General features: G+C 44.2%; 1 protein-coding gene across 1 annotated transcript; it reads right to left on the minus strand.

Annotated features, from left to right (window-relative positions):
* LOC115167579 (sn1-specific diacylglycerol lipase alpha-like) lies at positions 1-18,022 on the minus strand (the record flags this gene model as incomplete). The annotated part of the gene is made up of 11 exons (XM_029722152.1): positions 1-3,564; positions 4,596-4,768; positions 10,415-10,541; positions 12,165-12,373; positions 12,509-12,581; positions 12,674-12,742; positions 14,703-14,845; positions 15,021-15,101; positions 15,379-15,456; positions 16,967-17,050; positions 17,813-18,022. Coding segments are annotated over 11 exons (2,322 nt in total), but the record flags the coding sequence as incomplete, so codon positions are not given.
* Positions 18,023-18,046: the final 24 nt, after the last annotated feature.

Consider the following 18,046-nt stretch of genomic DNA (forward strand, 5'->3'; position numbering starts at 1 on the left):
GTAATTTCCCTTAAATTGGTTTTGCTTTATTCCATTACAGGCAGGGCAGTGAGGTGGCGGGGGTTAAATACATTCTCAATCTGGGACAGGAAGGGAAGAGAGCAAACCAGGTAAACATGGACAAGACATCATTGAATTATTTATCTGTCAACACAGAAAAATGAGTTATCAATTCTGCCAATATTCTCATATAGATCTTTCTCACTAAATAGATTCCTTTTTCCCCCCATACATTTGTACTTTTTCTATATATGTCAATATTGATATAGATTTGTAATATACCTGTTATCGTAGTCATTTTCTATGTTATTCTATTTTCATGTCATCTTTTTTTAATATATATATTTTTTAACAAAGACAGGAAACAAGACATCTGCATTTAAATAATGACAAAGAAGACACTGCTGTACATGTCATGGTGAAAAGAGAACGTGGCATCTTCCTATGGTGGTGCTGATATAGCCGACACTGGGCCATGACCCACTGCAGCAAAGCTATTTCACACTGGTTGTTCAACACTGTGCTGGCAAAGTAGAGACTGCTGTGAGAGCATGGATTTGTGTGGTGTCAAACTGTAATCTGGCCACAGAGTGAGGCCTGTTGAGTGATACCACAGCAAAGCCATTTCTAAGAGTACAGCTTCTATAGGTCACCACAGTGACCCCTTCAGAATGGATGTATTGTATCAGAGGTCACTATAATGACCCCACTTCCTATTATAGAGTCTGTCTCTCTGCCATCACCATGGCAGCTAGTGGAGGCTGCTGAGGGGAGAACGGCTCATAGAAACCATGTGTTTGATACCATTCCACGAATTCCGCTCCAGCTATTACCCCAATTAAGGTGGCACCAATCTCCTGTGATGTTGACACACAGTACTTTTTCACTTGGATACAGATATTTTCCCAAAGAGAGAGACCCTTATTTTGAGAGTCGGCTGAAATTCACCAGCCTTTCCCAGCAACTGAAAGTCGAACTCATAGAAAGCAAACCAAACTGTTACACGAGTAATAAGGATAATAATACCATCAATAATAGTAAGAAACAGTAATAAATAATGTATGTTTGATCCAACTAATACAACCCAACTGATGAAATATGTTTGCCACATGTTTTAGTAAAATGTAGTGAAAGTGGGCACTACAACCCGTACAGTTCAACCTCAATATGCTTGAGATGAACCAGTTTAAAGGGAACCAAAGACTTAGAAGTCATTGACATAATTGTGTACCTCAGCAAGACCCCTTTAAGAGGAACAATCTCTTACAGTGCATCTCTTTTTTTTTAGCATAATTGGCTTGGTACAAACACTTGGAGAGAGACATGTTTTGGGAGATATGTGCCATGGCAGTGTTGTAGGGATAGCTTCCTCATCCTCTCCAGGGTGTTTAGCTTCCTCATCCTCTCCAGGGTGTTTAGCTTCCTCATCCTCTCCAGGGTGTTTAGCTTCCTCATCCTCTCCAGGGTGTTTAGCTTCCTCATCCTCTCCAGGGTGTTTGAACGGGAATAGACTGACTGGCTATTAAAAGGGAGCGATACCAAAATGTATCTTCTCCCTCTCAGAGTTAAACTTGAAACCTGTATTTTTGTTTTGTGAAAGTGTACATTTTGCAGTATTTCACAAACAAACAATATCACACCTTATAAATACATTTGGCAATACATTTTTGGGCAAAAAGGGGGCAAATTGTGCATTTTGATGTGTGAGAGATGGTCCGTATGTTAGTAAGAGTTGCTGACTGACGAGTGATTTCTGTTAAAAAAATGAATACTATGTTCCTCATGCTATAAAAGACAACCAAAGACCAAAACCACATTCTTAACATTTGTCACAATCACTGTTTTAAGACACATCAATTCTCTATGATCTACACTCCTTCTCTTCCACACTAATTTCCTGATAGACCTGAGAAACAAACCATAACGTCTTCTCTCTCTCTCCTCTATTGTTCAGCATCTGTCTCAGTTTTTTTACTTTCCTGATATTAAAGACGAATAAGCTTTAGGAGCTGATGAGGGAGGAGGGTAAGTTAATTGTGGTTATGTGCCAATGAAAACCCCACCTAGTGTCTAACTCCTCCCTACCCCTGTTCAGTTGTCTCCCATTAGATAAAGTCACGTCACTGCAGGGCTGTAATGCTACCATGTGTTGATGTGAGTGAGATAGTGTGTGTTGGAATGACAGTCAGTGGTGAGGCTTTTCACCCCAAAGCAGCACAGGCCCCTGGCATGCAGACAGAGATTAAAATGTATTATTACAATAGTAGTGAAAATGCTTTACACAGCTTTTGACATCTGAAAATGGGACAGGAGTTTTTCATCTCAGTCGTATTCATTATGGTCTGCCATGTCATGTCTTTGTAAGGTACTGTAACGGCATAGCAGATTGCATTCCGCATGCATGTTCAGTGATACTTTAACATCAGATAGATGCAGCAACGGAATAACAAAAGAGGAGAGAAAGAGTCATGGAGGGACTGAGTGGGCCACTATACCATAGACGCCAGTGCGTTTTCTTCAGGGTAGGGACAGGGAGTGGAGGTTCGTAGTGAGTGAGTGGGAGGAGGTGCTCCGTCGGCAGGAGAGAGGTCATTGAGCTCACCAGAGGAAGAGAGAGGGAATGAGGGTGAGAGGGAGATGCCAGAGGAAGGGTCAGCAGATCCAGCAAAGGTACGCGGGGGCTTGGGGACCAGGTTAGGCTCCATTGTGGCCCGAGCCAGAAGCTGTGTATCGTCCCCCCTCTGTCCTTCCCCTGGCCCCTCTCCCTGACCATATGACCCCCGACCGGACTCAGACTCCCCGTCAGACAACTCCAGAGGCGGTGAGCCACTGCCATCCAGCCTGAAGAGAGAGTCCAGGTACTGTGCAAACTCCAGCACTGCCTGACTAGGGTTGCCGTTGGACAGCTGGGCTGGAGGACTGGAGGAGGAGGGCTGTGACTCACCTGTCTCTGTTTCCCATCCTTCTGCCTCTACTCCGTCCTCCTCCCCATGGCTGATCCGTGGGTTGAGGAGAGCATTAGGGGTGCTGCCTGGGCTGTAAATGCCAGGCATTTGATGGCAAGGGGCAGCACAAGGCTCTTTTTGTGTGAAAGGCTGACCTATGACACTCTGGGCCAGTGGTGCTGGGGAGTGGTGGCCGCTATAGCGCGGGGTGGAAGGGGAGAGGCGCATGGGGTAGTCTGGGGTGGAGCCGGATCCCAGAGGAGTGAAGTAAGGTCCTGCCTCTCCCAGCTCGTGCTCTGGGGTGGCCTGGTAGAGGCAGTCGGCAGCCAGCAGCTCAGTGCGGGAGCTGAGAGAGGGGTTCTCCTCAGGGATAGGTGCATTCAGTTGGAAGGGGAGGCACCCCAGCATGGGCGAGCCCCTGAGTGCAGCTGAGGAGCGTCTGGAGTCCAGGCTGTAGAGGGACTCGGCGTCTGACAGGCTCTCCATCACGGCCAAGGGGGCGTGGCGGTCCCTCAGCTCCACGGTAAGGCGCTCCCTGGCCCCCTGCAGAACCACTGGCACTGGGGGAGGGGGGCACTCCGCAAAGCCATCCAGTGATATCTCAGAGCGAGCACAGGAACTGAGAGGGAAAGAGGAGGAGAGCAAAATAAAGGGGGGAGATTAGAGGGGAGGTAGGGTGTGGTAACAGATATGTTTTTAAAAAATGGGTCAGAGTAACAAATTAAATTATTTAATGAAATCAAAATAGGATAGAATGGAGGCAGAAATGGTAAGGGGTCAAGTAAGAAAAAAGTAGAATATAGTAGGAATATTAAGATGGATGTGAGTAAGGGGGTATTATAGAGAGTAGAGATGATAGAGTGATAGAGGAGAGGGGTTGGAGCACAGAGAGGTAAGAGAGAGGGATAAAGGTTAGGGTTACACTTCACAAATCACTACCAGTAGACCAGACTACTTCTGTTCTACAGGGGCTAAACCAGAGGGATGCGAGGGGGGGAACTGTACTACCATATGTTGCCACTGATCTGGAGTCAGACCAATGACTGTGGGTCAGAGAGCGAGGAGCGTGCATGGGAGAAAGGTACAGTGGCAGAGTTAATGCTGTCATGCTTTACTTATCTGAACACAGAAGAACAAACTTTGAAGGACTAGGTACATTCTTGCAGACTCTTGCACATACCATACATTCAACGGCCAAAATAAAGGAAACACCAACAAAGTGTCTTAATCGGTTGTAGGGCCACCACGAGCCAGAACAGCTTCAATGCACCTTGGCATAGATTCTACATGTGACTGGAACTCTATTGGAGGGATGCAACATAATCAATTTCATGCTCATCCATCTTTCAGTGGATAGGGGTATTGTCATCCTATGTGGACAGAGCCATGGTAGCTAAAATAATGTCAAAAATAACAGCCAGCCCAGCATTTTTAGACATGACGGCATGTTAATTGCTTCATTAACCACACGTGTGGAAACACCTGCTTCAATATACTTTGTATCCTTCATTTACTTAAGTGTTTCCATTATTTGGGCAGTTACCTGTACACATGCATGAGATTTTGATTATACACAGTCAGTCAGCCATAAATGTTTCCAGTCTCTGCCCAGACCCTCCCAAAGCTCCACCCGTATCCCAGTGGACTGACCGAACACTGCTGTTCCTGCGGTGTTGGGTGGTTGGGGTGGGTTGTTGGGAGGCAGGAGGCGGGGCGGCTGCCATGAAGATGGTCTCTGGGTTCAGGTCCACCTCGGTTGGGCTCACCATTACCTTAGCAGCCGACAGCAGGGCTGTCTTCCCCTTGTTATAGTTCTCCAGCACCTGTCAATAACACGATAGGAGGAGCAGTCAATTTACTGCTACCAGCATTGTAGACATTATTGACTGATTTGGAGGCTCTGGAAGGACTGAAGGAGGAGAGAGAGCAGTAACAGTGAACTAAGGTGATCAGTAAGGAGAATTGAAGTGCTGTAGAACTGGAATTGCCTGTAATATGTAATTGACATCAGCAAGAACAATGGATTGACAGGTAGGCTAGTACAGGAAAAAGTGAATGTTAACATTATTGAAAACAAGGCATTGGAGACGAGTCAACACTGTGTCAAGTGAAGGGAAAGATGAAGGTCAGAAACACTAAGTCCATCCATCCTCATTTGTTTAAACATGGTACTTGAATACTGAACAAACCTGGATAGCACAGGCAAACACCAAACCCGAGTAGATACCAGTCATGCACTATACCCATAGATACAAATCTCAGACTTTCACATGACACGTTGCTGCACAAGTATTCCATAATATGTAGGCCTACGCAGATGTATGTGTGGTGTGTACACCCTAAGTAGCTTATTCATCTAAACTGATGAAAAAGTAAAGAGAGCACAGACAACAGTTACTACACACTCATGGTAATCCCATCACCACACAGAGAGCACAGACAACAGTTACTACACACTCATGGTAATCACATCACCACACAGAGAGCACAGACAACAGTTACTACACACTCATGGTAATCCCATCACCACACAGAGAGCACAGACAACAGTTACTACACACTCATGGTAATCCCATCACCACACAGAGAGCACAGACAACAGTTACTACACACTCATGGTAATCCCATCACCACACAGAGAGCACAGACAACAGTTACTACACACTCATGGTAATCCCATCACCACACAGAGAGCACAGACAACAGTTACTACACACTCATGGTAATTCCATCACCACACAGAGAGCACAGACAACAGTTACTACACACTCATGGTAATCCCATCACCACACAGAGAGCACAGACAACAGTTACTACACACTCATGGTAATCCCATCACCACACAGAGAGCACAGACAACAGTTACTACACACTCATGGTAATCCCATCACCACACAGAGAGCACAGACAACAGTTACTACACACTCATGGTAATCCCATCACCACACAGAGAGCACAGACAACAGTTACTACACACTCATGGTAATCCCATCACCACACAGAGAGCACAGACAACAGTTACTACACACTCATGGTAATCCCATCACCACACAGAGAGCACAGACAACAGTTACTACACACTCATGGTAATCACATCACCACACAGAGAGCACAGACAACAGTTACTACACACTCATGGTAATCACATCACCACACAGAGAGCACAGACAACAGTTACTACACACTCATGGTAATCCCATCACCACAGAGAGAGCACAGACAACAGTTACTACACACTCATGGTAATCCCATCACCACACAGAGAGCACAGACAACAGTTACTACACACTCATGGTAATCACATCACCACACAGAGAGCACAGACAACAGTTACTACACACTCATGGTAATTCCATCACCACACAGAGAGAGCACAGACAACAGTTACTACACACTCATGGTAATCACATCACCACACAGAGAGCACAGACAACAGTTACTACACACTCATGGTAATCCCATCACCACACAGAGAGCACAGACAACAGTTACTACACACTCATGGTAATCACATCACCACACAGAGAGCACAGACAACAGTTACTACACACTCATGGTAATTCCATCACCACACAGAGAGAGCACAGACAACAGTTACTACACACTCATGGTAATCATGTCTCCACACAGGTAAATATGTTATTTGTCTTTAATGAGTTAAAACACAATATGAAAAAAAGCATTATTCAAAAACATACAATATCATGAATAAATATGAAAACATTTGTATCACATGCCATGCATTTTTTTAAACACATTGTGACATGAATACAACATTTCAATATGAAAATGACAAATGGCTATTATGAAACATGAAGTAAATGATAATGGGAGTTAACATTGAACAAACATGCATGGTATTGGTATGAAAGCTATGTGTAACAAAACAGGAAGAGATGGACAGAGAGGGATGTGAGTAAAAACAGTCAGCTAATGATGGGTGTCAATCAGCATATAAAAAACGAAATGAAGTACAGTACTTTTCTGGATATAACTATAGCACATACTGAGAACCAGGCGAAAGATCAATAAGGCAGCAAGCAGCAAGCAATATTCCCATAGCAACAACAACAATAGAAAAAGGCACATCAACACCCCAGCAGCACCATAGGGGACACAATCAGAAACAAAGCCACCAAGATCAAATACCATAAAACACATCAACCAGTAGGTGCATCTCCAACAGTGCTCAGAGTCATCTCCCACAGCGCAGAACAGTACCAGGGAAGTACTGTTCTGCCTCCATGACCAGTGCTTGACTTGGACTGAAATAGGTGCCAGAACTCATTTTGAGTGCTGGTACTGTTCACATTTAGGTGCAGGAGCTCAAGCAGTAGAAAATGTGAGGTGCAGGTATTCAGCTCTGGTGAGCTCCTGCCCAAGTCAAGAACTAACCATGACTAATAGACAAGCACGTCCTCCCTCTTTGTAACGAACCCATTGAGATACATTATTAGGTCAATTTATCTTTTGACTAATTATATCAATGAATTGAGCATAAACGAGGGCTAGCTCAGTGCTCCATCATCTCACTAATATAAAGTAAACTGGTCTGAATGGTGGGAGGTTATTTCAGGCTGGTCAATCTGTACAAGTAGTCATCACCGTCAAGTAACAGGCTACTCTAATATAAAACCAGACCATTAGAATCTATTTGATGTGACCACACGGTCTACAGTAGCCTGGTTGCCAGTCTGTTTGTGCTATCATGCCAACTGTGGGGGAATCAGAGGACTCAGAGAAGCTTAGCACATCCTCCTTACTCAGGACACCTTGAGCTGCCAATTTGTAACAGCAGGAGGCCACAAGGAATAATGAGGAGGGGGTTAGTGTTAGAGAAGTGGGGTAACCATGGAAACCTCACTGCATCTAGAGAAAAGCGTGCGTTAGTAAGTAGGGTGTGTGGTGGTTTCTCAATCTGAACAATTTGAAGCTAAAGCAAAGAGCAACACATGGTTTGTAAGACTGAAGAGGCAGAGGAGGACTGTGAGCTGGAAAGGAGAGGTAGAGACTAAACCAGAAGATTTGGGCTAGGTAGTGGGAGAGTGGAGGATGGTGTATTTGAAGAGTCTACTTGGGGAGATGAAGGGGTATTGGATAGTACAGGTTCAGAGGGGCTTGGTGGAAGGGTACACCTGTAAGAGGAGGGGGTCTGTCTGTCATGATTGTGGGGGAAAGGGTAGGTCTGTTTGGGGTAGTACTTGATGCTTGAGGGAAAGAGAGTGGGTGTGACAGAGGTGAAGAGAACAAGTCAGTTTCCTGAGTAGAGGGGCCATTTGACAATTGGGAGACGGCGGGTTGGTCTGTGTGGGAGACGGCGGGTTGGTCTGTGTGGGAGACGGCGGGTTGGTCTGTGTGGGAGACGGCGGGTTGGTCTGTGTGGGAGACGGCGGGTTGGTCTATTTGCGGGGAGGTATTTGATGGTTCAGTGGGGGAAAGACTACCTATAAGAGGAGGGATAGAGTGTGTTTGGGGAAAAGATGGGGTAAGAGGGGTAGATGGCAGCTCTATTTTGGGGGTAGAGGGACAATCTGAACGAGAACAGGGAGAGGAAAGGTCTTTGTGGGTATCAGAAGATGTATTTGAAAGAGGAGAGGTAGAGAGTGAGTCTTTGTGGGTGGTAGAGGAGGTATCTGAAAGAGGAGAGGTAGAGAGTGAGTCTTTGTGGGTGGTAGAGGAGCTATCTGAAAGCAGAGGTGTAGAGGGCAGCTCTGGTTCAGAGGTTATGACCACAACAGTGCTGGCTGGTTGGCCCTCATCCTCCATCTCCATTGGCTCTGCACCTGCCTGCTCAGAACTGAGACCAAATGGTTCCAGTACCTGCAGAGACATCATAAGTATCACACAGACATACAAACACACCACTGCAGTTTCAATCACACAACACCACACTTACACCATTACCCCACACACAGCAGACACACTCCAACACCAATGCAGTTCCATCAGAGTAACCTCAGTATAGACTAAGCATGTAGTGCCTGTGGAGCAGACCAGACAGAACATCCAGCACACCATCAGTGAACAGCACCCTTCTCCAGCTACAGCACAAGAAAACATAAGGTTAGTTCTAACTATTCATTGAAAACATACAATTGTTAGGAAAGCTTTTACAGACAGAAACCCACAAACACATTCATACATACAGTTGAAGTCGGAAGTTTACATTACACTTAGGTTGGAGTCACTAAAACTCGTTTTTCTTTTCAACCACTCCACAAATTTCTTGTTAAACAATAGTTTTGGCAAGTCGGATAGGACATCTACTTTGTGCATGACAAGTCATTTTTCCAACAATTGTTTACAGACAGAATATTTAACTGAGGTAGTCACCTGCAATACATTTCAATTAACAGGTGTGCCTTGTTAAAAGTTAATTTGGGGAATTTCTCTTTCCTTCTTAATGCCTAGTTAAATGAAGGTTAAATAAAGAAAAAATAAAAGAAATGCGTTTGAGCCAGTCAGTTGGGTTGTTATAAGGTAGGGGTGGTATACAGAAGACAGCCCTATTTGGTAAAAGACCAAGTTTATATTATGGCAAGAACAGCTCAAATAAGCAAAGAGAAATGACAGTCCATCATTACTTTAAGACATGAAGGTCAATCAATCCGGAAATTTCAAGAACTTTGATAGTTACTTCAAGTGCAGTCGCGAAAACCATCAAGCGCTATAATGAAACTGGTTCTCATGAGTACCGCCACAGGAAAGGAAGACCCAGAGACCCAGAGTTACCTCTGCCGCAGAGGATAAGTTCATTAGAGTTACCAGCCTCAGAAATTTCAACCCAAATACAGTTGAAGTCGGAAGTTTGCATACACTTAGGTTGGAGTCATTAAAACTCGTTTTTCAACCACTCCACAAATTTCTTAAACCTGACTCAGTTACACTAGCTCTGTCAGGAGGAATGGACCAAATTCACCCAACTTATTGTGGGAAGCTCTTGGAAGGCTACCCAAAATGTTTGACCCAAATTAAATTTAAAGGCAATGCTTCCAAATACTAATTGAGTGTATGTAAACTTCTGACCCACTGGGAATGTGATGAAAGAAATAAAAGCTGAAATAAATAATTCTCTCTATTATTATTATTCTGACATTTCACATTCTTAAAATAAAGTGGTGATCCTAACTGACCTAAGACAGGGAATTTTTACTAGGATTAAATGTCAGGAATTGTGAAAAACTGAGTTTAAATGTATTTGGCTAAGGTGTATGTAAACTTCCGACTTCAACTGTAGAACATTCATCCAGTGTCATCACCTGCCAACTCAGTGTATGAATGATGTTTGATACTTCCCTCAGTGCATTTCACCAGCGCTCCGCTACCTTTTTCTGTCACCTTCCCCAACAGAGCATCTGACCAGGACTCCTACACTCTCATTTTATTGACAGGAAACCTCCACTCATCCCATCCAACACACAAAGGAAACCCAGACAGACATGGACAGTGTATCTATTATATTCACAGACCTTGTTGAGTCCCTCCATCACCATGTGAGGCATGTGCTCGTTTAGCATGGCAGGGGAGATGATGACCTCGTTGAAAGACTTGTTATCCCCCCAGAGAGCTGAGTAGGTGGGCTCCTCCTGTCCACAGCTACACAGAGAGGGGCATGCTAAATGATATACGCAGCAAAATGATGCATGCACATTTATTCCAAAAGTAATGTCTATGTAAAGCCAGTCTTTTCCCTAGTACAGTTTCTATCCAATTAGCATAAAGATGTCACACTAGAAGTGTACTAAACTGATTGGTAGTATACACTGTCCTCACCCACCTGGACAAAAGGAATGCATGTGAGGATGCTGTTCATCGACTACAATACCGCTAAGCTCATCACAAAGCTCTCAGCCTTGGGACTGAACTCCTCTCTATGCAACTGGGTGCTGGACTTCCTGACGGGCCGCCCCCAGGTGGTGAAGGTAGGCAACATCACCTCCTTCACACTGATCCTTAACACGGGAGCACCACAAGGGTGCGTCCTCAGTCCCCTAATGTACTCCCTGTATACCCACGACTGGGTGGCCTCACACAGTTCCAACTCCATCATCAAGTTCACTGACGACACAACAGTATTAGGCCTTAGTACCAACCATGATGAGACGGCCTACAGAGAGGAGGTAGGCATTCTGACGGAGTGGTGCCAGGTAAACAACCTATCCCTCAACGTCAGCAAAACAAACGAGCTGATTGTGGACTTCAGGAGGAACCAGGCTGGGTACGCTCCCATCCTCATCAACAGGGCCGCCCTGGAGACGGTCAGAGAAGGCCAGCATCCCGGAGTCACCTCTCACTGTTGACGTTGAGACTGGTGTTTTGCGGGTACTATTTAATGAAGCTGCCAGTTAAGGGCTTGTGAGGTGACTGTTTCTCAAACTAGACACACTAATGTACTTCTCTTGCTCAGTTGTGCACCGGGGCCTCCCACTCCTCTTTCTATTCTGGTTGGAGATACTTTGCACTGTTCTGTGAAGGGAGTAGTACACAGTGTTGTACGAGATCTTCAGTTTCTTGGCAATTTCTCACATGGAATAGCCTTCATTTCTCAGAAAAAGAATAGACTGACGAGTTTCAGAAGAAAGTAATTTGTTTCTGGCCATTTTGAGCCTGTAATCGAACCCACAAATGCTGATGCTCCAGATACTCAACTAGTCTAAAGGCCAATTGTATTGCTTCTTCAATCAGAACAACAGTTTTCAGCTGTGCTAACATAATTGCAAAAGGGTTTTCTAATGATCAATTAGCCTTTTAAAATGATAAACTTGGATTAGCTAACACAAGTGTGATGGTTGCTGATAATGGGCCTCTGCACACCTATTTTGATACTCAATTATTATTATTTTTTAAATCAGCCGTTTCCAGCAACAATAGTAATTTACAACATTAACAATGTCTACACTGAATTTCTGATCAATTTGATGTTATTTTAATGGACAAAACATTTGCTTTTCTTTCAAAAACAAGAACATTTCTAAATGACCCCAAACTTTTGAACAGTAGTGTATATAGAGTATATGCTGTCCTGTGATCTTTTTCTATTCTATATTACTACTATATTAGTACTACTACTAATATTATTTGTACTATTGTTTCACTCACTTCTCTTTGACCTGCATTGTTGGTCAGAGGATTCCACAGTACCCTGAAATGACATCTGTGACCCTGTGAATGTGACTAATAAACATTCTTGTGCCATCATTGTAATGCCAGGGCTCTTACCATGTCTCTGAGGGGTGGTTGTGAACCACGTGGATGACCTTGCCCGGGGGGTAAAGGGGGGTGGAGGCTGACAGGGCGATGCTGAGATCACTGGGGTGCAGCCAGAGACGGGTGCTGGGGGGAACGGGGGCTGCCTGGGGCTGGGGGCCGTCGTCCACAGGCAGCTCGGACTTAGGAATGCACTTAGTTCCCCCTGCAATGATCCTCCACTGGCAGGGAGATATCAGCAGTTATAACCTATACTGATAGCGGTTAGAGCACAGTGTTGATGCTTCCTTTCTGTAGAATATACAGAGTTTGATCACACACACAGTTTGCTATCTAATTAGAAATACATGCGCTACCTTTGGCTTGTTGCTCTTCTGTAAGACTTCCAGCAGGTGGCGCCGAAACCCCTCCAACTGAGAGAGACCAATCCTATGAGAGACAAACAAGAGAGAAATGAGTCCAGCTGTACACCATAACATATGATACTTGAAATAGGTGGGGTTTCTACACAGATTACATACCTCGGGACAAGGTCCTTTCCCAAAACGACAGAAGTGACAAACTCTTTGGAGTACTCCATAGCATCCTCACTGTAGAAACAAAACGATGAGGAGAGTCAAATCAAATTTTATTGATTTGATTTGACATACACATATTTAGCAGATGTTACTGCGGGTGTAGTGAAATGCTTGTCAGAGACACAAAAAGGGAAAGAGGATGTGAAAAAAGGAAGAGCGGGTCAGAAAAACGAAGTGTTTGTCTAGTAAGAGTGTGATGTGTACTCTTTCCCTCCGTCACCACTGAAACTGTTGCTGCTGAATTTCCAGCCAGACGTTTTCCACACACAAAAATCACGAGTCTGATCTCATTCCAGCTAAATAATTCAACATCTCTCCACAGCAAACGTCGATGTGTAGAGGCATCAAGGCCCGCGATAAGTTGCCCTTCAATAAAAAGCATCCAAGATATCGACATCGGTGTCATAAAAGGGATTGGGATCTAATCAATAGATGAGATCAGAGACAAACGGGCTAGATCACGAGTCACGACTGACAAACATGAAGAAGAAAAATGATCTCAGCACAGAAAACACTGGTGTATACAGAGATGGTGCTTCTGAGTTCCCTGCTTTATGCTATAATCTAGAAACTGGAGGACTTGACAAAAGGCCTCTACCTCATCTGATCAGCACAGATAATCTAGAACCAGTTCTAACCACAAATTACCTTCTCAGAACAGCACTGGAACATGTCATATGTTCACACTACCTCTCACCATGATTTACATTGCAAATCCAGTTTGAGGGGACTGGCTGCTTTATAGAGGTTATTTAGCTTTGCCACAACGCAAAAAGAAACAAGCCCCATAATAGAGCCTAATATCTCCCGAAAGACACAAGCCCCATAATAGAGCCTAATATCTCCCGAAAGACACAAGCCCCATAATAGAGCCTAATATCTCCCGAAAGACACAAGCCCCATAATAGAGCCTAATATCTCCCGAAAGACACAAGCCCCATAATAGAGCCTAATATCCTCCGAAAGACACAAGCCTCATAATAGAGCCTAATATCTCCCGAAAGACACAAGCCCCATAATAGAGCCTAATATCTCCCGAAAGACACAAGCCCCATAATAGAGCCTAATATCTCCCGAAAGACACAAGCCCCATAATAGAGCCTAATATCTCCCGAAAGACACAAGCCCCATAATAGAGCCTAATATCTCCCGAAAGACACAAGCCCCATAATAGAGCCTAATATCTCCCGAAAGACACAAGCCCCATAATAGAGCCTAATATCTCCCGAAAGACACAAGCCCATAATAGAGCCTAATATCTCCTGAAAGACACAAGCCCCATAATAGAGCCTAATATCTCCTGAAAGACACAAGCCCATAATAGAGCCTAATATCTCCCGAAAGACACAAGCCCCATAATAGAGCCTAATATCTCCCGAAATACACAAGCCCCATAATAGAGCCTAATATCTCCCGAAAGACACAAGCCCCATAATAGAGCCTAATATCTCCCGAAAGACACAAGCCCCATAATAGAGACTAATATCTCCCGAAAGACACAAGCCCCATAATAGAGCCTAATATCTACTGAAAGACACAAGCCCATAATAGAGCCTAATATCTCCCGAAAGACACAAGCCCCATAATAGAGCCTAATATCTCCCGAAAGACACAAGCCCCATAATAGAGCCTAATATCTCCCGAAAGACACAAGCCCCATAATAGAGCCTAATATCTACTGAAAGACACAAGCCCATAATAGAGCCTAATATCTACTGAAAGACACACATGGACATGTTACACAGTGATCTTATGACTGTTGAAGGTGAGACGTTTCAGTGTCGGTAATTTCTTTCCCAATACAATTCCAGGCTATACATGCAATGGGATATGGATGTCTGATGCAAAGTTCTCTTGATCCGAGTAGGTCTTGGTGCTTTCTGTCCTGTTGCAATAGCTACAAGTGGCTACAAGCAATGGGCTGAGCAACTACATCTACCATATAGTTTGATGAGAAGATGGCCATAGTTACCTCAGAAGGCCACCTGGTGGAGAGTAGGAGTAGCACTGCAGTGTGGGGTACTGGGGGCGGAGCAGGAAGGACAGAATGGCTGCAGTACCGGCACCAAGGGAGTGTCCAACTATCACCAGCCCGTAGTGCATGGTTCCCTTACCCTGAGAAAAACATTAGGAATAGACTTGTATACACACACCCTTCAACAAAATCTTCTATTTCTTCTAATGCTCTGTTCCCATGAAAGTGTTAGTTATGAAAACCTATTACATTTCAACCAATATACACAAACTTTCTACCACACTCCACACTGAGACATATTCATCACTCATGTACCAAATCTCTTCCAAACGCTTGTGACAAGATCATTTCCTGCTCCAGTTTCTTCTTAATGTACTCTGCTGAGTAAACCATCCCCTGAGAGAGGAAGAGAAAGAGGGAGGGAATAGGGGAGATGGAGCGAGAGAGGCAGACTGTTACATTCCATCCATTTTTTCTTTGCATTATTTATTAAATAATTTTAATATCCACTCATTTTACATCTATAAATCATTCCACTTTTGAGAAGTGAAATGGCCCCTGTGCTTTGGGAGCACATTGGACCAATAGCTCTTGGGGATGGCTTGTAACAAAGGGTTAACACCCAAGGGAACCTCTGATGTGACTAGGTCTGGCTGGGTGAATGCATTCTGACCTTGTGGCCCAGCCAGTTTCCATGCTGCTCCTCCACTGGCAGACGCTCAGAGTCCCCTGTGAGATCAGTCAGGGCATCCTAACACACACACACACACACACACACACACACACACACACACACACACACACACACACACACACACACACACACACAATGATACTACTACATGCACTTAAAGAGATTCTCTGGTACTTTTGTACACTTTTTAGCGACTTGTTCTGAAAGTAGCACTCACGAGCCAAAAGCGGTCCCTGAAAACTGCGTACTACTTCACATATGCAGATATGTGCACCATATCATTGCTCTCGGTCTCCCGGCAACCTCATTGGATTACACTGGGCAGGCCTATGCTAGCTGTCACTCAGCGGCAGGTAGCCTAGCGGTTAGAGCGTTGGGACAGTAACCGAAAGGTTGCTTGTTCGAATCCCAGAGTTGGCAACGAGGAAAAATGTGCCATTCTGCCCTTGATCAAGGCAGATGTCGATTAAGGCAGCCACACGGCACCTCTCTGATTTAGTTATTGGGTTAAATACGGAAGACACATTTCGGTTGAATGCATTCAGTTGTGCCACTGAATAGGTATCTCCTTTCCCTTTCAAATGAGAGGGACTGAACTCGAATTGCTAGGGGGCTGGGCCACATTGGGGGAAATGTAGAGAAAATGGCACGGCACAGCTTGAAGAAAACAGTTGCTTTCAAACTAGGGATTTCGTGGCTAGTTGAGGTAAAACAGTAATTCTGCTCATAGATTATACATGTATGAACTAGACATTGACACATCCAGCCGAAAGCGTGAGGTTTAAAAAACACTTTCTTAGTTGCCGGAGCATGTCTTTATTGGAGGAGGTGATAACAAAAGATGAAAGACAGGAGAGACAGAGTGTGTGTGTGTGAGAGAGAGAGAGAGAAAATGGGCCTCATTTCCTACAGTAAAGAAAAAACTATTTTGCTGTGAGAAAAATAACCGTGAGATTTTAAATAGATGGGTTGACACATATTCAAGGGGAGTTCTGAATACAGCTAGCAAGTGCAACACATTTTCTTCCTGCTCCAGTTAAATAATATTCTCCTTTCCTTGGACACTGTTAAAGAAAAGTTACCTCATAAATCGTGATGCGGAGTATAGTGATTTTTACAGTACTTGAGCAAAATTGAGCCCAGAGAATGTTTAGCCAACAAGAGAGCGGGTGTGGGAGTTCAGGTGAAGATGGAGACTTCATGGGAATTTGATGTCATAGAACTGCGAGGAATTTAACTTAACTGAAAGTCGTTGTACTGCATAACATTGTATTGTGCTCCATGATTGACTGACATGGACTTTGGTGACTATCTGGTCATTCAGTTGTGATTCAATGTCTGCATCCCAAATAGCACCTTTTGGCCTATATAGTGGACTGTGTAGGCTGTTGCAGTCTTTTTGGGAGGCTCTTTTTTTAAACCCTACATGCACAACTTTCAACCAGAAGCTCTTGTCAAAAGTGTTGCAATATATAGGGAATAGATTGCCATTTGGGACACAACCATGGTAGTTAGATGACTCTCTGGTCAGTCACTTGTGAGTCATTGGTTTGTCACTGTGTCTTACTTTGGGGGACAGGGTTCCTCGAATGCTGATGACAACTTTCTTTTTCCCATGATCCACAGCCACAAAGAAAGGTGTCTCGTAAACCTATGAAGGGGAGAGAGAATAGTGAGAGTTAGCAGCTAAATCTATTTATTTTAGTTACACACATCAATAAAAGGTATCGCAGAAGAAACAGCCAAGGACTATAATGATGACTTCCATCATGGAGTGTCCTGACCTAACTCCCTCTGTGATGCGAGTCAGCAGAGTCCAGACCCTCCACTCTTCTGCTAGCTAGCCTGCATGGTGTGGTTTAATGGATGGAAAGTCAGACTTGGCCCAGTTAACAGAGAAGTCTGCTTTACAAATCAGTCAGTGTACTTTGAGTGCTCTCTTTATCGCTACGGCAACTTCCCTCTGTGAACAGAAGATAATTAACAGGTGGAATATTTTGGATGTGATTGGGATAGTATTTGTCCAGCCAGCCGATTGGCAGTGTGATTTACTTCCCTTGGTACAGAGCAATGCAAGGTGTTATATTACATGTAAGGTGTTATATTACATGTAAGGTGTTATATTACATGTAAGGTGTTATATTACATATATTATTGAGGGAACTAAGTGCAATATATCATCAAGTGATTATTTAGAGAAACAATTCCAAGGAGAGTGATACAGCAAATTCTTGACTGACAGACAATATGACAAATCATGTTCATGATTGACAAACCTGTTCATCTGTACTTTGCAAGTTGCTTCTACTAACACTGCATGTTGTATCTTCTGTATTCTACTCATGCCTGGTAATTGTCCAGACTGACCCCTGACCTCTAAGGCTGTCACCCATCCATTTGGTACTCTACTCACCGCGTCGTGCCAGGATGTGTAGACAACGTGGACCTGCTTCAGCTCTCTGTCCAGGAAGTGGCGGCGGATAGCCAGGACGTTACAGCCACAACAGTTATCCTCCTCCACTGTCACTGTCTGGGACAGCCTAGAGCCAGACCCTGATGTACAGCTGAGAGAGGAGGAGAGAGAAGAAAGAGAGAGAAGAAGAGAGCAAAGAAAGAAAGAGGAAAAAAGAGAAAAAGAAAGAGCGAG

The sequence above is a fragment of the Salmo trutta genome, chromosome 29 (assembly GCF_901001165.1).
Source record: "Salmo trutta chromosome 29, fSalTru1.1, whole genome shotgun sequence".
NCBI lineage: Eukaryota > Metazoa > Chordata > Actinopteri > Salmoniformes > Salmonidae > Salmo > Salmo trutta.